Source organism: Falco punctatus (genome assembly GCF_963210335.1).
Source record: "Falco punctatus genome assembly, chromosome: 6".
In the NCBI taxonomy this organism is placed as follows: domain Eukaryota; kingdom Metazoa; phylum Chordata; class Aves; order Falconiformes; family Falconidae; genus Falco; species Falco punctatus.
In genome coordinates this window covers 47,943,207-47,966,116 of record NC_137585.1, presented here as the reverse complement: position 1 = coordinate 47,966,116, position 22,910 = coordinate 47,943,207, and the positions used below count along the sequence as shown (strand labels likewise).

Sequence of the window (22,910 nt, the reverse complement as noted above, 5' to 3'; positions counted from 1 at the left end):
AACTCAGATTGAAAATGCAGATGAGGTCTGACGTTGATGCAAGCCCTGAGCTCTTTATACAAAGGATACATATGCTTTGTACAACTAATCGGGATTCTCAAAGGGGTTTTTATAATGCACCCATTTTCCCAGGGCAGATAAATACATCAGTATTAAAAAGAAACTGTTTGGAAACACAATAATCCCATCACTAAAAAAGAAAATATGTAAGCGGCTCTGCAGTGCAAAATGTAAGCTAGATCTACCAAATTCACTTTACATGAAGTTTAAAGAATTATATGGCAAGATACAAGTCTTTCTCCTGCCTCCCCTACCACTGCTGTAGAGCACAATAGCTTATATGATAATTGGGTGTGAAGGCTTTGCAGACAGCACTCATCATGCTGTTAAGCAAGCACAGAGCATAAAACTATGTGCTATATATAAAATATATAATAAAAAAGCAGCCCGAGAGAAAAATAAAATTACTTTAGGCTGTTAGTATTTCAACATTTTGCAATGGTCATATGAACTACAATATCACTCCCATCCTAGGGGTATAGAGGACCCAATCTGAACAGTGGCTTTTTGTTACTATCTTGAATGGCCTTTGGAAGCCACCTCACAGAAAGCCATGGAATTAATTTAAGTAGGAACAATCATCTTTTTTTTGTGGCTATATTATATTTACACAAATAAAGAGGATCTTTGTAGTGAACTACAGGTTCTGGTTGATCCAAAGGAAGCCCACTACTGAGTAATCACAACTGTATCCCTTCAGCAGGCATAAGGGTTCAGTGTCACCAGCCCTGTTAAGTGCTGGAAGCAATCTGTATGTGAGTACCTGAAAAGGTTTACTAAACATAGAAAGTCTTATTTAAGGGATATCACTTAATTGTTTAGCAACCAGGAGGTAATTATTCAATTAAGGTGAACGCTGTTTGGCTGCTGGCTTTCAGTATGACAAGAGATGCTCCACAGAAATTTTTAGCTCATAAATCCAGAAGGGAAAAAAAAAAACACACCAAAAAAAACCCCACAAAAACAAACCAAAAACCCGCTTCAGTTGTGAAATAGCACACTATCCTCAAAAATAAAAACCCCAACAACCAGACCTAGAGGAGTGCTGCAGCTAGAAATACTTGACTGCTAATATCCAGCATGCCATTGCCATTCCAGGGAGTCCCAGGGCGGTTTTTAAGCCTCTGCCCATCCTCCTAAAGAAAGGCGGGTGGCAGGACTAATCAATATCTTGCCACCCAGCTGTGACCTGGCAAATAAATTAGTCAAGAAAACAAATCCCACCGATGATCTCTGTAATTTCGCATTCGGAGGCCAGCAACATCTGGGCTCAACTCCAGATGGGACGGAGCTCCCGCAGCTGCCCAGCGCACTGCCACACGCACACAAAGGAGGGCTCCGCGCTCCTCCTGCCTTTTCTGTCATGGGCAGGACTCCGCGTTCAAATGCGGTGTAAACTCACACAAAGCTGCTTACTACGCTAGTAGGTCGGTATAGCAGTTCAGCTGCCTCTGTGTCAGAGCGGGCCATTGTCCGGGACGAGCCCCCTTGAGCTCAGCAAGCGTTAGCCATTCTAGTAGGTGATGTCAAAAAAATGTAAAAATCACAGCGAGTCTCCCCGACCACTTCGTAAGGCAAACGAACGGGCTTCAGAGCCCTGCACCGGGCACAGCTGAATAGATCGGCAAGGAAGCGCGACTCCCACAAGCGGCACTTTGTCTGGTTTCCACTGAAGCAGCGACAAAACCCCCGACGCGCGAACAATGCCCGCGGCCCCGCTCCCGCGCCTCCCCGGGCGCCGCCGCCAACACCGTCTCTCCCAGCGAGCTTTTTTTAAGGCGGCTTTGTTCCCCGCGGAACACCGGCCCTTCCACCAGCGCCCGCCTCGGCGGCGGCGGACCGGCCCCATCCCCGGGCAGCAGCGGGAGCCGCCGCCGGCCTTTGTTGCGCCCCGAGGAAAGGGACCGCTCGCTCGCCCCCCGGCCCCGCCGGGACCCCCGGCCCCCGCCGCTCACACGGGCGGGGCGCTGCTCCCGCGGGAGGCGCCGGCCGCCAACACCGGCCCCGCGGGGCGAGCCCGCTCCGCCGCGGGATGCGCTCTCCGCCAGCAGCGCCGCTCCTCGCCCCCCGCGCCGCTCTCCCTCGCTCACTCACCCACGCCGTACTTCTCGTGCTCCGTGGGTATCCACATACTGGCGGCGGGCGGGCGCCCGTCACCCCCCCACCGGCCGACAGCCCCTCCGCTAGGAGCGGCGGCGGCCGGCGAGCGCGTCCGCTGCCTGGCTGCTTCAGCCGCGGCTGCCCGACCCTGGCTGCGCGGGCATTGTTCGGGCGGGCAGGCGGGCGGACTGACTGACTGAGACGCGTTCACCGCCAGCCACTTATATGCCCCGTCCCGCTGCACGCCGGGGAACGTAGTGCCTCAGCGCGGCCGCGCCCCTCGTCGCCCGCGGCCGAGGGAGAGACTACGAGCCCCGGCTGGCCCCGCGCTCCCCGCCGGGGCGGGGCGGGGCGGAGCGGGGCGGGGCCGGGCCCGGCTGCCGGAGGCCGCCTCACCCCGGGGCGGGCGGAGCGGCGCGGCGGCATGGCTGCGTCCCGCAGGGCCGGAGGGCCTCCGGCCCGCAGAGGTGAGTTCGCTGCGGGGGACCCTAACGGCCGGGCTTCGCGTGTCCTGGCTCGGGCGGCGGGACGGGGCTGCCGCCGCGGGGCGTGGGGAGCGGCGGACGCGTGTGGAACGGCCGGGAGCCCTCACGGCCCGGCGCGGCGGGGTCGCCGCCGGTCACCGGGCGGAGCGGGGGTTCCGCGGAGCGCGCCGAGCAGCCCCGTCCCCGCCTCCCGGTGTTCCAGACCGTTCTTGTGGCCCTGCTGGCGCCGAGCCTTCTCTTAGCGAAGCCCCGCGTCTGGTGGCCGGAGCTGTGGGGACAGGGAGCGGTTTCAGCAGCGAGTTGTGCTGGGGAGAGGACGGGTGGCGGCAGCGTGCCAGGGGGCGGGACGTGCAGCTGGTGGTCGGGGTGGCTTTTGGCTTCCCACATAAACCCGGATCTCGGCACAGGCGTGCGGAGAGAGGGAGGGAAGCGGGGCGGCGTGCGGCGGGGGCACTGCCGGGCTGCCGGGGACGAGTCGGGCACCGCAAGCAGCGGGAGCAGCAAGGCCTGCGTCCTCGCCGAGGGGCCTGTGTGCCTCTGCCCTTCTAGAAGCAGCTTAGCTGGAGCTCAGCGTAGGGAGGGTGCTGGACCGATCCTTGTGAGAAAAACCCGGGCGCTGTGAGACGGGAGCAAGGGCTTGGTGTTACATCTTTTGGTCCTGCAGCAAGGCACAGGCAGCGGGGAGGAGGGAGAACTCGGGTGATACGGCGCTGCTCTGCAGGCCTCCCTGGGTGCAGGTTGTCTCTAGGGTGACTATGTCTGGCTTATAAAAAAGCGTTCTCCAATCAAACCAGCACCCTGAACTGGTAAAGAGGAATTTTATGGGATGATTCAGTTGGAGCTGGACACAAAAATAGAATTTAATGTTTTCACGTTTTAAGAGGGGAAAGTGGCTTAATTTTTTTTCATCTCAGGTTGGCTTTAAGCCTCTACTGAGAAGTTACGTTGAATTTTAAAGTCGCCAATAGTGTGAAGGACAGCAGAAGGAAGTCATCTGCAAGCAGGCAGTTTCAAATGGAGAGCTGGAGTGCACTTACTCCAGGTTTATCCTTCTAGTTGTCAAACTGTGGTACTGGGTGTTCTTGTAAGTGACTTTTGTGTTTTTCTCTAGCATGTACTCTGCTTCTGTTCATAAAAGTAATACGACTTCATTTATGCTAGTAGTTAAAGCACTACTCTTTATTTATGTGTTGCAGTGTGTTGGCTTGAGCCCCTCCTACATGAAAAGCCAGACCCTTCTAGAGCACTTCCACACTGGCGTAATTGCACCCAGAGGCAAAGCTGTGCAGTTTTAACTGTTGAAAAGGACGCACACTTTTGTCTGTGCAGGTCTTCTGCTGTATGAAATTGTTTCTAGGTCTGTGGAGTGCCAGAGAGGATGAGGTTACTCTGAGGTTTTTCCAGGTAATTCCTGTAAAGAGATTGGCACTGTGATGAAAAGAAAGGTTTGTTCCACTGGAATTCAGAGGCCTATGTTGTTTTCCTATTGGTGAGCTCAAACACTCATTGAAAGGATTAGTGAACTTCTGGAGTCTTTGCTCCCAAACTCGGTTTGCATCCCCTGGCAGAGCCTTTGGAGTTTCTAGGTGACAAAATGTGTAAAAGTCACTATTGAAAATCAAAATAATAGGTCCCAGGCTAAATTAACTTCCACCTTGGCCTATAGACTTCTACGTACATCCAAGCTGTCCCTGTCTCCATAAGAGAGGGCTGCCAACATGCTGGCTGGGAGTCATGAAATTCTGCCACAGCCTTTTAACTGCTGTCTGTCATGTTAATCATGACTGAATTCAGCACGTTTGTATTAGGCTCAGAGCATGTCTTTCTTCTTCCCTTGAACAAAGACAATGCTACCCAATAGTTGAAATAGCCTTTTCAAAATTTTTCATTGAGAACCCAGTCGTTTATGGTAAAGAGATCTTCTACTATAAATCCCACAGTCTGTGGGCAAAAACTACCTCACCCTAATATTTATCATTTTCCTGCCTCTGACTGAAATTCTTATTCTTTCAGAGGTTTCATTGCTACAAAGCTATTTGCTCTAGCAACATCTTGTACTTGCATGTGCACAGGAGGTGTGTCACTTCTTTGGAGACAGTATATAGGAAAAATTAAATGACGTGTTTTTTTACAGTCTTGCTGTTTCCTATTTACAGAAAAGCCTGTGCTTTTCTATTCTAATCTAGGACTGTGTTGTTTTCTAGTTGGTTCCCTCCAGCAGCCTTCACCAAGTGGCTTTTAGTAAACATACCACTGTCCACAGTATGACTTGTTCAGTCTACATTAATTATGCTACATATCAACATTTCTTACAGCATCTGTCAATGGATTTTAACATTAGGTTTTTTCTAGAAGTGTATCTTTAATAGTTTCATTGGCAGTCTGACAGCTACGGTTTCCTGCTCAGGGTCCTTATGGGTTCAAATGCTTTTTAATACTATGCTGCTGGAGCGTACCATGCTGGAGCATAGCATGTTATTCTTACTCCTTCCATGTCTATCTTGTGTCTCATTTTTAAGGGAATTTGGTTCACTGTGGAAAACTAAAGTTTGACTGGTCTTGCACAGGTATACGTTTTTTCATTGCTACCTAGTGAAAATTGTTTTGTTCATGGTACTGTAAGTTCAGCTCTTAAGTTCTCTCTGTTAAGGATGCTATGAGAGCCACTTACCCCAGTGGACTCTTGGATCCAGGGGTCCTCTTTCCTGGTTACTGAAAGCCAGTCCCATGTACTCTCAGACCCGAGAGGTTTCTCCATCTGGGTTGATGGATGCGTTTCTCTTTAGTTTCCCCCATGTTCACAGGTCACCTGGATATCAGCGTGGGCTCTAAGTCTGTTTAACACCCTTTCCTGAACTTTAGGCCCCTTACCCAGCCACTGGCTCGGACACCGAGTCTTTCCAGCTGAGGGTCTCCCGCTACTCACCAGCTGCTCTAGCTTGATGTTGTCTACCTGATGCATAACCAAATCTCCTATTTCTGATGCTCTTATGTGAGCCATCTCAGCCTCACACGGTATCACTGATACAGTTACCTCAGCCCTGTGTGCCTTGCAAAATTTCACCCCCCAAAAGGTCCCAACACCACCACCCCCAAGCCTTTGTGAAGCCCAGATGCCTCTTGCATAACCCCCCTCTTAACTACCTGAAACCCAGCCCTTCCTCATTATCCTCTCAGAAACTTCTTCAAGCTTCTCACTTTTGTTATTTATGTTCAGCCATTCCTCATGTCATGCCCAGTAGTTTCTCATGTTAGCTAAGCCTCAGTCCATGTCCCAGTCATTGTCCTGTCTATCTGAGCACCCTTTCTGCCCTGTGTTCAGTTTCAGCTCCGAGAAGCTGGGCTTGCTGTCTCATCGCTGTGCTCTCAGGGTAACCCCTCTGCTTCTCAGGCCTCCATCAGCCTGAGGTTTTGGTGGATGTTTTAGCTTCCAGTTCATTTTCTTCATGATTTTCCCCATCAAGCAAAAAAAGGGGCTTGTCTCTTCACTTCTGCAACAACTCCTTCGTGGCTTTCCAGCTTTTCATGCTGTCCTCTCATCTGCTTGGAGCCTGCTTTTCATTTCTCACTTGTGGCCTCTGTTCCTCAGCTGCCTCCTGCTTTTAGAAGGCTCCTCTGATGCTCTAATGACAGTTCCTCAGCTGGTTACTCTCCAACATTAATTTGGTCCCTCCTGCCCTTGTTCTTTCCTATACCCAGCTCAGGTACTCCTTTGGTCCTGCCCCTTTCCCTTCCACAGCCTCCACTGCCTACAGCTCTTCCTTTGGTCCCACCGCTCCTGTCCCGCTGCCATATGTCTCAACAGCTGTTGCCCACAAACTGCTTCTAGATCCTGCTTTCACCCCCACTCTACATACTTTTTTTTTTTTTTCTTCTTTATGCTTTTCCACCTCTAACTCCATACCACTCCTGGCTCTCCACCTGTGTGATCTGTCATCATAGTCCCTGCATCTTCTTCCCTGGTATTAAACTTCACTAGACCTGATGGAGTCACAACAGCACAGAAGGTTGTGAAGCAGAGCATCAAAGCATGACTGCTACATCAGGTGCCTGGCTCTCAGCAGCATCGTAATCTCTGCTCTAAGGCAGGAGCAAATTAGGAGTCACGGAAAGATTAAGTTTCTCTGCAGCTCTCCTACCTACTGAGCTGGGTAGCTAGAAGTCCACCCAAAAACTTTTGGGAGTGGGGGAAGTGAGGCATTTCTTGGGTCCCGTGTCCTAAAACACAGGTGGGATTTGGCCTCCATGTTGCTGCTTCACTTCTGTCTTGGAAGCTGGGAAGTAAGGAGGGGAGTGGACAAGTGTTTCCCTTTTTCTAGTCTTCAGTTACGTCCCCAGGTTATCAGTAATTCCTGAGGATAGCACTGTAGTGACAGCTGCCTTCGTGTTTGCCACTCCAAGCTATGGTTATGTTACAGGGTATGGTGCTGCAGGGCAGCTTACACAAAGCTCAAGCTCGCCCTGCTGAAGGAGTGATTAAAGCAGGTCCCCAGCAGTGGCCCCTGGCTGCCTATGGCTCATCAGCAATGGAAACTTCTCTTACTCCCTTTCTGACTCCCTTTCCCTGGCAGAGCTAGGCAGGGAGGGAAATGGCAACAGCAGTGATACATGTGGCTGTGCCCAGACCTAAAGCCAGTTCTCAAGATGTGGAAAGCTAAGGAGGGTGGTACTTTTGAGTCACATTTTGGTGCCAAAACTGACCGGGATTGAAGTGCACTAGTAAAAACACTGTAGACACTGAGCAGACACCCACACTGTCCAATTCAGAAGCACATGCACATTCATGGATCCCTTGAACATTACTGTGGCCTCTAAACCTGTCTGATATCTGTGCCTGGGCCCTCTTACCCAGAATGCAGGTTTCTTCCTGTTTGCTAGCAAATCCAACTTGGTGTTGGCTATCAAAATTGATATACAAGCTCACATTTATCTCACTCATCACGGATCCCTCAAATATCAGCAGCGTCTCCAAGTCTGTTGGCTGGACTGCCTTTGCCAGTCATCAGCTCCCGGGCCCCTTGCCCAGCCACTGACTCAGACCCTGAGTCTTTGCAGGTGCAGGTCCCCTTCTACTCACTGGCTACTGCAGTTTGAACCTTGCTAGCAAATTATGCATACGTACACATGCATATGGGGTTAAGTATAGAAAAACATGGACACACCATGATCCCTCCAGTTGTTGGTTCCTGGACCTCCAGACCTGGAGATCTGCAGCGTCTTTTGCAGTTGCTGGCACTTAGACCTTGCAGCAGTATCACATGTAGGACAGAGGGTGAATTATACAAAAATGTAATTAAGTAAAACATTTAGTAAGAAGAAAGGAAAGTCTGTGGTGATCAGGTGCAGGGTTTGATCAGAGAAACATACAATGCAGCTGGCCCTTTTTATGCCTCCCCACTCCCTGCCTCCATTTTCTGGTGTTTGTTCCCCGTCATCCTTCCCTTTCTCTGCCTGTGACCTCTCCTCTAAATTTGGCATAAGACATGACATACATAATCCCACAAGCCCCTTCTGATATCCCATAGCAAGTTCCATGTAGTTCCACAAACACCCTCAAATATACTGTAATACATACGATAATCATGTTTCCCTTTTCTTCTCAGTGATAAAGTTCAGGCCGAACTTGTTTAAGGCTGTGTCTGAGTAGCTCCTTTAACGGCATAACTTCATGTGGTGAATGACGATGACATTGTCTCTCTTATCACCTGCTCATAAGTATTTGTTTGTGTGTAATCTACCACTTTTCTTATTTGTTAATTCTTTTTTACTGAATAGTCCTTAACCAAATAAGGAACCAGATGCCCTCCTGTCCCACACATCCTTAACACAGCCCCTCCTATTCAGATCAGCCCCCAGTGAGTGGGTTGCCTCCTTCCCTTCAGATATCCACATGGCTGTGAATAAGGAGCTGCTGGCTGCGTGCTGCCGTGGGTGAATACCCCAGCAAGGTGTTAGAGCAGCCATTACCCCAAGCATACAGCTGCCACTTCTTGGCTGCTCGTTTATCAGAGTTCCTCAGATGCTGGCCAGATGGGCTCACCCAGCCCACCCATATCTGCCTGTTTCTGTTTGATTGTTTTAGAGGTTGGTATGCTGCTCGGTACCCTTCCCTAAAACCTCGGCCAGTTCCAAACATTCACACTCGTGGTTGCATCCTCAGCCACCGGTGATCCGTTTCTTGGGTTAAATCTCTGTTCAGTGAAGGATTTCAAGACCTGAGGCTTCTGCCATACCATATTTTTTGGAGGAGAGAAAGCATTCCTTCTACCAGTAGGCATTATAAGCTCTGTAAAAGATCTTGGTTTGACACAGGTTAATCATTGTGAACTGAACAGCTAGCAATTATACCTGGAGGACAGGTTCACTAATTAATTCTGTCAAGTGCAACACATTATTTTAATATGATTACAAGAGTGAATCTCCTAACAGTATTCTTTTAAAATGTTTTAAGAGCATTTGTTGTGATTTTTAATTACAAATGCCATCTCATAGGCAGTTTAACCAGTTACCCAGTAAGAAAACGGATATTGTAGAGGACTGGAAATTACTAAGTTGTTATTTGTAAAGTCACCTTTTATGTGCTTCTGTGTTTGAAAATTAAAAAGGCAAAATCCTTTCATGTAACTGTTGCAATAAGATGTTAGTGGTTTTAGCCTTCACGGCACGTTTCTTAAAAAACTGATGATGGGAGAATATACAAGTGAAACTAAGTATTTCATTAAATGAATAGTAATGGATTAATAAAATAAGTAAATGGATTGTATTGCTTAGTAATACAGATCTGAACTGCCTGTGATCCTGCTGTAATTTTACAAATAATTGTGTCATAAATATGCACTTCAGCTAAAGCTGAAGACAAAGGGGCATCCCCGCACCTTGGCACTAATATGTAACTCCCATTAGCACAAGGGATAGGATATGTTATATTCACAAAAAAGTACCAAATAAAGGCTTGCTGTTTGGTTTTCTCTGAATTCAGACACCTGTCATAGCTTCAAAGCACAGATAGATGGCCCTTATCTTTGTTAGATACAATTTCTTTAACTGCCTACTAGTGGACATGCATGTGTATTTAATTCCAGTAATCTAAGCCAATTCTTGCCTGCTCAGTAGCAGGTAAAGGCTTTGGTACATCAACAAACTACCAAGTATCAGCTGCTCTGTATACTAACTGGAGTTCTTTAAGAAGTAAGCTGCTTCAGACTACCTGATATGAGCCATGTATGCAGTTTACACATTATAACTTGTTCTTATGTTAAAGCCTTTCAGTTAAGTTCTGTGAAATCTCTGCTCAGGCTTTCAGCAATAGCGAGTGGTGGTTCATCAGTCCAGAGATGGATGAAGACCTTTAAATTGTCTCAGTATTAGCAAATACCTGATTCTTGCCCAAAAAGTCTTTCTGAGATGTGGGCATGTTTTATTTAGATGCAGAGGTGTGGACTAGGAGGGTATTACAAGGTTTTTCAATGTTCGAAGTGTAACACAGATGCCAGGATAATTTGTTACACCTATTGAAACATGTTGTTCATTGTTTTATTTTGTTTTTACTGAGGAGTGCTGGTTTTCTGGAAGAGCACCAAAGTTGTGAGTCCTTGTCACAAATGATGCCTGCCAAAAGCTGTTCCTGTCATATGAACAGGTGATAGAGTTCTCCCCTTGAGACTTTAGTCAGCTTTCTTGATGAAGGGATGCAGGTTTCAAACTAGGGTACAGTTAGGATAAGAGTGAACAGTAGGAAAGGAAGAAAAGGGCTTAAATATAATGAAATTACAAGCGTTAGGTGTTTTACCTTCAGTATGGGTGAAATTCTTGTTTGTCCAAACAGCCTTCATAACCTTTCTGAACGCTGTGTGCTTCTTACTACCATGTCCTGTCTTGCAACCCCTGCTAGAACTCTGCATCTTTGTGTGAACATCTGCATCCTAAAACTACAGTTGCTCCCAGGCTCTCTCTGAGGCTTCTGCTTCACATTCTCATCCAAGAATTCCCAGCAGGCTGAAGCTGGGAGAAAAGCCTGAAGGCATTTGAATGTCTTTCTATGGACCTTTTAAAATACCTTTAAATATTGCCTCAGTAAAATCCCTGCACAATGTGGGAAAGACCATGGCATTGGAGAACTAGGAGGGAAATAATGGGGTAACTTTTGTGCTGCTTTAAAGCGGATCTGTGTTTGTGAGGAGTCAGGCACGTTATCTTGACCTGTGGTGTCTCACTGAAGTCAGGGGAATGCGTTTGTGAAAGTGTGGGTTCTTTGCAGAGTTGTTGTCTTGAGTCATCAGTAATTATTTACAGTCACTTGAGTGGAAAAAACCTGGCATCCAGTGACCTGATAATTCTTGAATTAAATAACGTATTGGTCCGTACCATTAAAACCACATAACCAGACTGAAACCGTGCTGCTTAGCTTGTGATACAACATGCAAATTTTTGAAAGATGTCTAACTACTAAACAGTAGAGCTAGGTAATCTGGGGGCGCGCAAGCAGTTTTTCTCAGTAAGAATATGCCAGATACTACATAAGAGCACAAATGTAATGTGTGTGGCTGTTTATGCAATACAGTTTTGTTAGGGAGCTTCTGTTGCCCCACTTGGTAGGGCAGTAGATTTATGCTCTGTAGTATAAACAATGACACTTCTTGCTGTACAAATGTGAAACGCTCAAACTACTTTGTAGAGAAATAGTACCCATATGTAATTCTTTGATTATGGTATGGAGCCAGGAGTGCTCAACCAGAGTCTTTACTGATTTTCCAAAACATGCTACATGTTTTGGCAGTCAAATTGTAATTATGAAGTAAATGAAAAGGGCATTGTGTTTTGCTTGAGTTTATTCTCTGATTATAAAGGATTTTAGGTCATCAGTGTACAGCAGTAACTGTCAACTTTTAATGTTTTGGCACTATAGGGAATGGCGTAGTTGAAAGTCTGATGTCTGATCATTGATATCAAGGCCTGGTTTTCCAGCAAGTAATTCCATGTTCATGCTTGTTTGGCACTCTGTCCTAGTATTTTGCTATAGGAGACCTGTAAATGAGAAATTGTAGTAGATGTTTTGTCAGTGGCTTCAGTGGTCCAAAACTCTGATACCTGTCTCTTCTTAGTAATATGTTTCAAATGGGTTTCTTGAACTTCCCTTTTGATCTTTTTTGCCCTGTGTTTTCACTGGACCATCTCTTCCAAATGGTCTTTTTTCCACTTCCCTGTATTTTTCTCTAATTTTTATGACTGACAGACAGACATGTGAAATGGCCCAGCTGCTTCTGTTTGATTCTTGCTTATTGAGATGTCATCCTCCCATTTTTCATCAGTGGCTCCATCCCCAAGGAGTAGCTACTTCTACTTCTTGCCCAGTGTAGTAGTAGCTTAAGAGCCTTCTCTTTATCCCTCTGGTATATAAGCTTTATAACTGGATACGCCATCTGTACCTCACAAGCTGGTATGATGTGGTGTGGCTCTGTCCCCATGAGCAAATAATAAGGTGCAGTAGATAAAGACAATTGGTGCCACAGTCTCTAACTATGTTACATGATTTGTTGTTTTTGTTTTGGATTACCTGTAGTCAGTCTTCCCACACCAACCAACCTCAACGTGCAGATGTTCCAAAGCTGTCTGAAGAAAAGCCCCTTGGTTTAGACCCAGATGTCTCTGCTGGGAGGTTGGATGCATTTCCTAAGTACCTGGACTCCATATGAATCTGATTTACATGCGCCAAAACTGCTCTCTAAATGTAGCCAATGTGCAAAGCAGCTGGAGGACGGTTAGGGACTGCAGGAGTCCTGCGTGGGTCAGAACTGTGCTGAGATGCAAGAGGGACAGGGCTGGCAGCTTGCACAGGGAAGCATGGTACAGCATCCTGCGATTCAGGACCACTTTTAATGTGTGTAGTGTGTGCCCCAGGTCAGCCCTGGCAGTCCCATGATAGGAGTACACAAGACTCACCATGCAAAAACGGGAATGGTTATGGAACAAATGCATGTAGTAATAAGTGATACTGCTGTTACCAGAGCATTTTGCTATCATTTGTCTTGACCAGTGTGCCAGCATTGAATTTTATTATGACTCAGTAATGCATGAATAAATGAGGTAGAGCTTTTTCTCTGCAGGCTGGTATGTAACAGAAAGCATCCTGCTTGAAGTTCTAATTTGATTTTGTCTTATATGGGATGAAAACATGCAGTCTGTGTTATTACCGTACTGATTTAATGTTCAGGAATCTGCATGTATTTATACAGTTAGCAAAATGTTGCCTGAAAAACATGACCAACTTGTATCACAAATTCTAACATTCTAGTCCTGTTTCTTGAGGAAATTAGAGTTATTTTACCATTCATGTCCCTGAGCTACATCAGCAGTATCAGTTAGTAACTGTATATCATACTTAAGAAGTCAAAATCTGAGTCATATGTTTAATGAATGCATGAAAGACAAGAGAAATTACTCCAGTATCACAAAAATATTTATTTCAAACTCTGGTACCCAGTCAGAATATGCTCGTAGAAATTTGATACAGCCTGCTGTGAGATGTCCCTTTGATCTAAGACATCAGTATTTGAGCTCTGACTTGAAAATACTTTCATCTGAAATTAATTTTCAGAAATTTATTTATGAAGTATATAAATAGTGGATTATTTGAAATACAGTCAAAGCTTTGTTTTCCTGAGCTAAGATATCAATTAGGCTGAAGTATGTTGATCCGCATCACTGCATGCTATAATGAACTTTTCTTTTCAGCCATTGTTTTTTCCAGCTTGAATACCAATTTATGGAGGTTTGATTCTAAAAGTAGAAACAACTTATTTTGCTACTTTTCATCTGGAAAAGCTCCAGTTCACTGAGAAAGCAGCCACAGACCATGGAGCTTCTAACACCACAGTTAACAAACAAAATTTGGTTAAACAATTCAGCCTCGAAGGCTTTCTGAGTGTCAGAATACCTGCAGCAGATTGCAGCCTGTACTGTCGGTATGAAACCCACCGACATCAGAATCTCAGAAATGGAACCTCTCAGGGTGCGCTTTGAGGTTAATTCTAATTTATGTGAGTTTGAAAAAAATTAAAGTGACATTTTAAATGAAAATTTCACACTAATTTCCATTGTTTTTCTCAAATCGTTGCTTTTTTCAAAGAATGTCTAGCACTGGAAAAGAGTTATAAACCCTGTGATGCAAACATTTTAGTCAGGAGCATGGTAAAAATTCCTGTCATAATGACATGGGGGTGTATCATAGGAATGGCTAAAGCGGCCTTTAAGTTTTTAAATGAGAATCACACCACCTTTCCTTTAGCTAGAGAATGTAGCTAAAGCAATCATTTAAAAAGACCACTAGGCAATCCTTTTAACATCAGCAGGATGAACCTGCTTGGGGATTAAATCCTGTTAGAGGAATAGGACAGGTGACAAGAGAAAAGATAAGGGAAATCCTTGTAATGAAGAATTAGTGATCTCTACTAAATAATGACAACAAGAGGTAAACCAATTAACATATTTTATGTAGCAATGTTGGTGTAAAAGTTACTAGGCTTAGTACAGTAGTTGTTAAAGGCACTGCAAAGATAAATTTTAGCAATGAAGAATTTTTACTATCAGTATTAAACACACTCTTAAGACCCCTCCTTTGTGGAAGAGCTAAGGTCACAATCACAGTGAATGGAAACTAAGATGTGCCTATTTCCAGCTTGCTAACGCTTACAGAGGAGTCAGCGGAACAGTGGTAGCATACACAAGTCCTAAATTCACATCCACATGTTTACTTGTGATGCCTTCCAGTACATGTTTTTAAAAGTTTAAAATTATAGTCCTGATCAGCTTGGCATGAAATTATACTTTTTTTTTTTTTCCTAAGTAGTTTTCATGTGAAAATAGCAGAAATGTAGTCTTTATACTTGAAGTTTAAAGCACCATTGTTTATGCTTTATTAAGATGCCTTTGATATGCTTTTCTATTAAATAGCAAGATAAAACACAGAAAAGCTACTAATTGTAATTAATTAGATTTGGATGATATGTACAAAAGAAGAACCTAGATGATCACTTTTGTCCTTCCATTTCAAATTCTTGTGCTGGGTATTTTCTTCCTCTTCTCTGCAACTAAACATTCTGAGTTTCTGGTTGCATAATTATCTTGTTAATCTTTCCAGATAATAGAGTAAGGTTTAATCATTGCTTCTTAATCCCTGATTTTAGTATATAACATGGATCTCGGCTCTCCATGCCTACCATGTCACATAATCACATTGAACAAGAAAAGTTTGATATTATTTACTTCAAAAATATCCTTTTGTTGAAGTGTCCTATTATTCTAGATATCAGTATAAAAATTCATACAAGCCTAGGTAATTCATAAATATCAATTTTTAAAATCAGCCATTTAATTACAGAGAAAATGTCAGGGAAGGCCACTGAGTATTGAGTACCACTTCAGAGTCTTCTTGATTTGCTTTTTTGGTTTTCTATTAAAAAACAAACAAAAAAAACCAAAACCCAAAACAAACAAAAAACAAAACAAAAACAAAACAACAAAAGAAGGGGTTTAGATCTTTATGGATGTTCTTTAAGACAGCCTTCACATATTTATGATCAACAGTTCTCATCTTGAAAATACACTGAGGTGAGTAACAAGTCAAATAGCCTGCCAAACTGATTAAGATTGTTCACGTAAGTAAAATGTTTGCACAGGTAAATGTTTGTAGAACTGACCACGGAGATTGCAAGGAAAACTTCATCCAAAGCCAGAATTCAGGAAAGGAAAAGCTTTGGTGAGCTTGTGTGGCAAAGGTTAAGATAAACAAGTGTTCTTGGAAGGAGGGAGCTGAGGCGTGAAGGGAGACTGATGGCTGGTGATGTAACTCATACGTGTGCCACCTCTGTGCTGCAGAGGTTTTGGGTAGTGGGCAGGAAACAGAGAATTAAGTTTTATGGAAAATTGTGTAAAGGAATTAAACTGAACTTGGTTTCCTGATTCCTGTCACACCCTTGAGGAGATTTGAGTGCTGAAGGTGTTCAGAGGAGGAAGACTCTGGCAGAGTGGGGTTAGAAGGGAAGCTATAGCAGAGGTGTGGGAGACTGGCAGGCTGAAACTTGAGAACATGTTTTGGCCATGAGAGTAATGAAAAACTGCATGCCAGTCACAGTGCAGCTCATATGGAATAGGTGTGTTCTGTCCTGCAAGCCCACAGCAGCACCCGTAGCTGAGGGAGGCCACACAAGTAAGTCCTACGGCACCTCCAAAGGAATCACTAAGAATTTATTGACTGGCAAAAGTGGATGAGAGTGGATGTGTTAGGACTTGACAGATATTTCAAAGATGTTGCTAAAGTCAAGGAAATACCTGCTGTGAGTCCAAACTACAGCCTTCACTGCGCAGTGAAACTGCAAAGCAGAAGTTCTGCTATTAATCGTCACATGGGTGGTCACTTGTGGCGATTACTGTTGTTGTGCATTTTTTAATTCGAACTGTTGGACAGGGAAGGTGAGGAAAAAGGGGGGTAAACATACATTTGTTTAGTAATTAGGGCAAGGCATGTTTTCCTAGTTTGGCTAAGAGTAGGAACTGGGTTTGTATTTTGAGTATAACACAGATGCTCCTGCAGTACTACTTTCACCCTTCAGGTATTCTGTAAACTGAAGTGGTCCTAATTTTGCTTAACAACAGTCGTTAAAAATCAGAGTAGCTCTGAAGAGTGTAATAAAATTATTCGAAATTTCATTCTGAAATAAATAAATAGTTTCATGTTTGTGACCAAGATATCAAAGCCTGCATTTAGTTATACTAATGCAGTTCCATGCCGTTTACATGGGCATGAGGTGTTATGTGGCTCTGAGCTTGCACAGAACCTGGCTGTAGTATGTTAAATATTTATAAATTGCATATTAACATCAGCAATTAAATATTGTTATGAATGTTTATTAGGGTCACTTTAATTCCTGTGTGTGCATGTGTGTCCCTCTCGATGTGAGAGCAGTGGCTTTGCTCTAGTCTTTATTTTTATTGATGCAGGGGATTGTCTGGGCTTAAGCAGAAAGACGACAAGCAGCGGCATATATCTGCTGGTGAACTGGGCAATAATGTAGTCTATTAGTTAAACATGATCTTATTGGCAAGCACATTGGTTTTGTTTTATTAAAATTCCAACACTTCATATTTTTATTAATCACTTTCCCACTCCTTCTATTCACTTGTGTTCTGATGCCTGTGCACCGGTACCCATAGCAACACTTGTTAATGCTAATGAAACTGCAACATCCTAAGCTCCCCGACAGAGCAGCCCTGTTAAATATGGCTATTAAGCACAGTTGTATTTCTGTTAGTTCCAGCTCCCAGCAGACACCTGCTCTATAGAAACTGTGTCCTGAGATATTAGGATTTGGTAACTCACAGCTTTTCTTAAAGCTGTCATTTGACTGGAGTAAAATTCTCATATTCCAGACAGTGGATGCTACAGAATATGTATGGTTTCAGTAAAACTGACAAGGTTTAGCTGTAGGATTAACTACTCTTTTGAAGTGCCCATTTGCATTCAATGAAAAACCGGGCAGGGTTGAGACTGACTGATCTTGGGGGCAGTTAGAGGATATGTTGTCTCCTAAAGCACATGGACATTTTAACTAAATATCAGTCTTAGCGTGTTAACAAGCAGAAGTAATAGCTAAATAATTCCTCATGAACTCAGACTCAATTCAACTTAATGGAAGTACTTCAGCACTTTAATATATAGAGGCAGGAAATGGTAATGTACATTGATTCTTCTTTCACTGAGGAACATATTTGCATGTAGTATTGGTGAGAATGATGACAGCGTGTTTTATTTCTGTTATTCTGAGTTTTGTTTTTGAATACTGTTTATTTGGCAAGTCATTAGTCATCCATCTTTTATACTGTAGAAAACAAAGGAAAAATCCTGTAATCAGTATAAAATCTCTTCCAAGAATATGACCACAAATTAGGGAATGCTGCTGTGCCAACGAATAGATGCTGCAGTGCCAAGGCTGCAAAACTGGAAGCTGTCATGTGTGTATTTCAAGTGTCAAGCCAGTGCTTCTCAATACTCATTTTCGTTATAGCTCAAAAAACCTTGAATACTAGACAAAGCTTTAAAACTACTCATTTCCCAACTAATTTTAAACACAGCACTGTTTTGTGCAGAATTACCTGTAGGAATCCAGCTTGTTTCCCTAATGTTACAATAGCTGGGGGTCTGGTCATTTTGATAACTAAATGGTTTTGCCATCAGTGTGAGCTTGGGGGAGGGTGCTCAGCCTGTTTTCCAGTGAGCATCTGTTACGCTGTTAGTGTGGAGTGCCAGGTTTGCTAGGTGTCTTTTGTTTTCCTGTCATTCTTTCTCCCCTTTGTTCTTTACATGTCTGAAAACCTCCGTCTTTTACTCATTGTTTGGGCTCCCTTATTTGCCTGCATATCTTTGTAGAGTTCGTTTTTGGTTTAGGATCATTTCAAGTTCCTGTGCTAATCTCCTCATAATATTAACCAGCTGTATTAATGAGATAATAAACCAGACTTGTTGGTAATGAATTGATTCATTCAACTACTGGACTTAATTAGAAAGACACTTAACATTCCAGCAGATGTTCTTATTTTGTGTCATTATCCTTGTGTTACCAATAGTGAGCTTATGTACTCTGCATGTCTATATTTACATAATACACTTTTCAACCTGAAGCTCTGTTGTTGTGCCATAAACTGCAAAAAAATACATGAAACCTGTAAAAATGTGTCTTAACCTGATTTGTATGAATTCCTCATTTCATTTCTCAGACTATGTACAGTTTTGAATTTTCAGAATATTCCTCATCTTATGCTAAATCTTTTTAAAATTAGTTAGAGTTCTTATTTCCTTGTTAAAAACCCTTGTCTTTGGACTTGTATCTCCTTTTTGTTCTAGTCTTGTGACTCTCATTACTTTTCACCTGGGGGCAAAGCTTCAAAAAGAAGGATGCGAGTGCCCCTCTCCTCATCATTCCCTGCAAACTAATTGAGGGAGTTCCTCCCTCGGCTCCCTACTTGCCTGCTGGGGGGGTTTGCCTCCCCCAAAAGTCTGGTGCTTGAGTCACAGCTGCAGGTTGTACCCCAGGGCCAAGCCATGTGAGTTAGGAGCTCTAACAGTGAAGTTATTGATCTGAACCCCAGTACCTCCACTTTCCAGGTAGAGAATGTAATTTATGCAGCAGCGTTCAGTGTGTCCCCAGATCTAGTCAGAGCACAGTTAGATGTGCGACCAAGAAGAACTGAGCACGACAGCTCTTAATGCATTTAGTATGTTACATATGCCTACGCTGGCAATAATAGGGTTTGCAAACTGAAGTCCATGCTGGGTGTTCTTGTTAGGAAGCATAGTGATAAAATCTTAAGTGTTTTCTTTTCCTTTGTGTGTAATGCTTTTGAAGGAACGTTGCACACTTTGTTAAGGCATGCTTATGGTAAAATTACATGAAGCAGCTGAAGCTGTTAAGCTGAGAAGAGAGGAGGAAGTTGAGATAAGAGGAAGGTCCTGTTACATCTTGCTGCTTCTCGCCATGCACTTTTTAGTTTGCTCTTGTATGTGGTGGACTCTTCAGTGAGCATTTTCAACATTATTAAGCAAAAAGAAGGGAAGTGAGTAGTTCTGTCTGGTTAGAGTTTGAATCGACTCCTCAAAGGATTTGCCCAGCCTAGGAGCCAGCACAAGCACAAGGGCAATAGCAGATAGTTTGCAGTGGTAGGGTAAGGTGGAGAAAGACAGGATAACAAGACATCCCTTCTCTTTCTGGTGGCAGCAAGCTGTTATGCTGGCTAAACCATCTCTGAGAACTTTGCCTTTCACAATTCATCTCTAAATGCTGAATCTTACCTTCATTTTCACACATCTATTGAATTGGCCATAAAATTACACAGCGTATTGCTCTGTGGTAATTCCATGTGTGATTGTGCAGGTAGAGTACATTGCCTGTACTGCTGTACTCTGTATGAGAACTGTGTGGGTGTTAATGTTTACTTAATGTGCAAACTAACATTAGTGTTGAGTTGAGAACAATTGTGTTTTCAACTAAAAATGTTCCAGTAAGGAAAATTAATGCATTTTGACCCTGTTGCTTCATTAGCTGTGAAGATTAACTAGTCTATATTATAACAACAGTTAAAATAAAGCCGTATAATTACTGTAATAGGCAGCCTTTTATTTCATTTTCTTTTTATCACTGTTGTAACAGTGTGTAGAATTCCTGTGCAGGGACCAGGACTGCATTGCATTAGGTATCCTATGGGTGCGTATAAAGAAAAATAGTGCTCATTCTAGTTTCGAAAGTAATTTGTGTAATCCAAATCATTTTCTATACCATCTCATTGTCAGATGTCTTCAAAGGATTCATTTTATTTTCCTCTGAAGAGCTGGGTGTATTTCTTAGTCTTTGCTGTCAAAGAATATATTCCTCTAGTCTTTTCTTTCTACTATTCTACATTTTCTAGCTCTGAATTAGCTGTAAAAGACCACAATTTTATCTGTCCTGTTAAAGGTTGGACAACATGGTGTGAACTGTCAATTCTGTGAATGAGAGAGGGATTTTCTTAGTTCCTAAGTTCGGTGGGCTTTCTGTGAAGACTTTGGAGTATCTGTTTGTGTAACAGTCACGCTGTTTTTCCATTAGGCAGAGGAGGAAAATTCAGTGGTGACAGGATGATTTGGCAGAAATTTAATGGATGGATTTTATAGGGCTCTTCTCATAGGGAGCTAGGTCCTATACTGTTCACCACAGACACAAATAGGAAGCTGATAAATTTTGCTGTTAATAGACTTTTTTTTTCCCACAAGTGGTAAGCTTGAGGGCCAAATGAAGCATTACAGAAGAATATCATGGTATTTGAGTGAACTGGACAAAAAAAAAAGTGCCATTCAGTGTTAATAAATGCAGAGAAACACAGATGGGAGTGAACACAGTATGTCCACTGTCTTGTACATTAACACCTGATTCACAGCTTCTCTGAGACTTTGAAGATAATTCAGTGGTTAATTCAATGATCCTAAAAGCAAGCAAATGCTAGGAATAAAAAAGAAATAAAGAACAGATTGAGAAAAAACCGTGCTCATTTAGAAACCCATCTTCTTCCACTCGAGCATTTTGAAGCAACCCCTCACCCCAGCACATGAAGAAAGGTAGTGCAGAAGTAGCCAAGAGCTGAGCAAGGACAACAAGGAATGAAGGACCATTAGGAGAACATGAAATGTTGCTGCAGGTTTTTGTAGGTGTTAAAAGACCAACAGTTTAAAACAGTGTAGAAAAAAATCCATGGAGAGGGAAAAAAACCAACCCAAACCAAAACACAAAAACCAACATAAAATGCTGTTAAACTGAGGTACTTGTATAGCCTGTGACTTAAAACTCTCAGCCCTCAGATTTCTGGAAGACTATGCTATTTGTGTGACTCCTATTTGTTTGCCCTATTTTTAGACACTTCCCCAGGTAATTGCTTCTTGCCATTGTCACCCAGGGCACTTGCACTAGAGGGATGTTTAATCTGACCCTGTGAAGTCATTCTTGTAGCAGTATATTTTAAGGGAAAAGTTCACTGCCTTCCCCTGATTTTCCAGTATGTGTGAATGTGGGAGTCCTGGTGGAGTCTGAGAAGTTTATCTTGAGGGTTTTTTATTTCCATGTTAGCCCTTAGCTGTGCTTCAGTTAACAGCTTTTCTTCAGTACCTGTGGCCACTCTGCTCCATATACAGAATCAAAATTAGCTGGTTTTGCAGAGATTTCAATAATATGCTTAGCTTTATTTGTACCATTTGAGGCTTGTGCTATGTGTTAGTCCATTAAGTGCTGTGCTAAAGGCTGTGCATCTTTGTTCAGCTCTGTGCATTTATTCTCTTGTGCAGTGTTTTTTGCAGCAGATGAATACAAAGATATTTTCATGAATTCTTTTTTCCCCTCACCTCCTCCTTTAAGTGCCTTTGAAATAAATTGCATAAGCCTCTGCAGTTGCCACACTGGTCCAGTAGTCTATAGTTTATTCTCTTTTAGTATTAGCTACTCTCTTTGGGCAGCAAAAAAAAACTTCACCCCAGTTTATTCCTTTCAGCTCCTCACCACTGCAATTAAAGATTAACAGCTCTGTTCTTCCAACCCAAACAATTGCTGTTCCTGAGCACTCATGCTAAATAACTCTTATCAGCTCCTTGTGTATGTTGAGTAGCAGTTCCTGCCATACACACCTATCTTGAAAGTTGGTTTGTTGAAGCAGATGATAGGCACGTGTTTATTTGGACTTCTAAATGTTTAAATAGGTCATTGCAAGAGACCTAAACTGAAAATGAACAAAAAGCAGTGTAGCTGCTTACTGGGCACAGCTGAACTGGCTGACAGAGTATCTTCTTAGTTCTCTTGGCATCAGTGAGAGTCAGCAATTGCAAAGGAAATTAAGTTGCTCTACTTTTCTCAGTAAACATGTTTTAATTATTCTTTAGCCTAAAAACTAATACTGACTCTAAGAATACACAAAGCTAGATTCTTGCAGGTAACAGCAGTTTTACTTGGGAGAGCTGACCCTATCATGAGGACTGCTCTAGCACTTAGTGCAGCAGCTGCTATTCTTAAAGTAGGAAAAAAAGGAACAACTTGTACAATGCCAGTTTGATAAAGAAATGTCTAGGGAAAGGGAATGGGCTGAAGCTCAGGTAAAATTACAACAGGAAAAATGTTAGATTGTCAACAGCAGTTGTATTGCTCCAGGTAATGCCATGCTCTGCCTGCTGCCATCTCTCTGTGCTGCTTTTTATGGTATAAACTGAATTCAGTGTAACCCAGCCATCAGTCTTCAGCCAAGTCACTGACTTTCCAGGAAGTTTTATTTTTCAGACATCCTAAGTAGAAGCCTCAACAGTTGTACATGGCAGATACATTGTTCCAGGAGCAGCATGGAAATGATGAAGCTGTGTTTCCTGTGATTTTATACCCCTTCTCACTTGTGGCTCCCGGTAGCTCCAGCTTACTGACAGTTCCCTGGAGCAACCCCATCAGGCAGCCATCAGTACATGCTGTGGCTGCTCTGGAGCACCACATGTCCACGCTGGCTCGCCGGCCACTGCTGAACAACATGTGCAATGGATGGCAATCTCATTTCCCTCTCCATGCCTCTTCCTTTACCTGAATGGAAATTTTTCACAGAACTTTTAGGAGCTTCTCAGGTCAATCTCTGTAACTGTAACGCTTCTTTGGTTCTTTTAAAGTCAGGGGTGGGGGGAGCACTGTTCCATTAGCTTATTTTCCTAGGGGAAAAAAGCTA

The 22,910-nt window shown here is 43.4% G+C and overlaps 2 protein-coding genes across 6 annotated transcripts in view; one reads left to right on the top strand and one right to left on the bottom strand.

Annotated features, from left to right (window-relative positions):
- The window catches only part of DOCK4 (dedicator of cytokinesis 4), a 254,109-nt gene extending 251,724 nt beyond the window's left edge, over nucleotides 1–2,385 (bottom strand). Inside the window, exon 1 of one of the 4 annotated variants that reach the window (XM_080394179.1) lies at nucleotides 2,155–2,385. In XM_080394179.1, coding sequence (XP_080250305.1) covers nucleotides 2,155–2,191 — 37 coding nt within the window. In that variant the 5' untranslated portion in view covers nucleotides 2,192–2,385. The remainder of the gene's footprint in view (nucleotides 1–2,154) is intronic. The other 3 variants (XM_080394177.1, XM_080394180.1, XM_080394178.1) reach the window with 3 other exon arrangements.
- Nucleotides 2,386–2,471: 86 nt separating this feature from the next.
- Nucleotides 2,472–22,910, top strand: part of ZNF277 (zinc finger protein 277) — a 54,948-nt gene continuing 34,509 nt past the window's right edge. The window contains exon 1 of one of the 2 annotated variants that reach the window (XM_080394183.1): nucleotides 2,472–2,627. In XM_080394183.1, the coding sequence (XP_080250309.1) occupies nucleotides 2,585–2,627 (43 nt within the window). In that variant the 5' untranslated portion in view covers nucleotides 2,472–2,584. Of the gene's footprint in view, nucleotides 2,628–3,151; nucleotides 3,730–22,910 lie in introns of those variants that run through there. The other variant, XM_080394184.1, reaches the window with a different exon arrangement.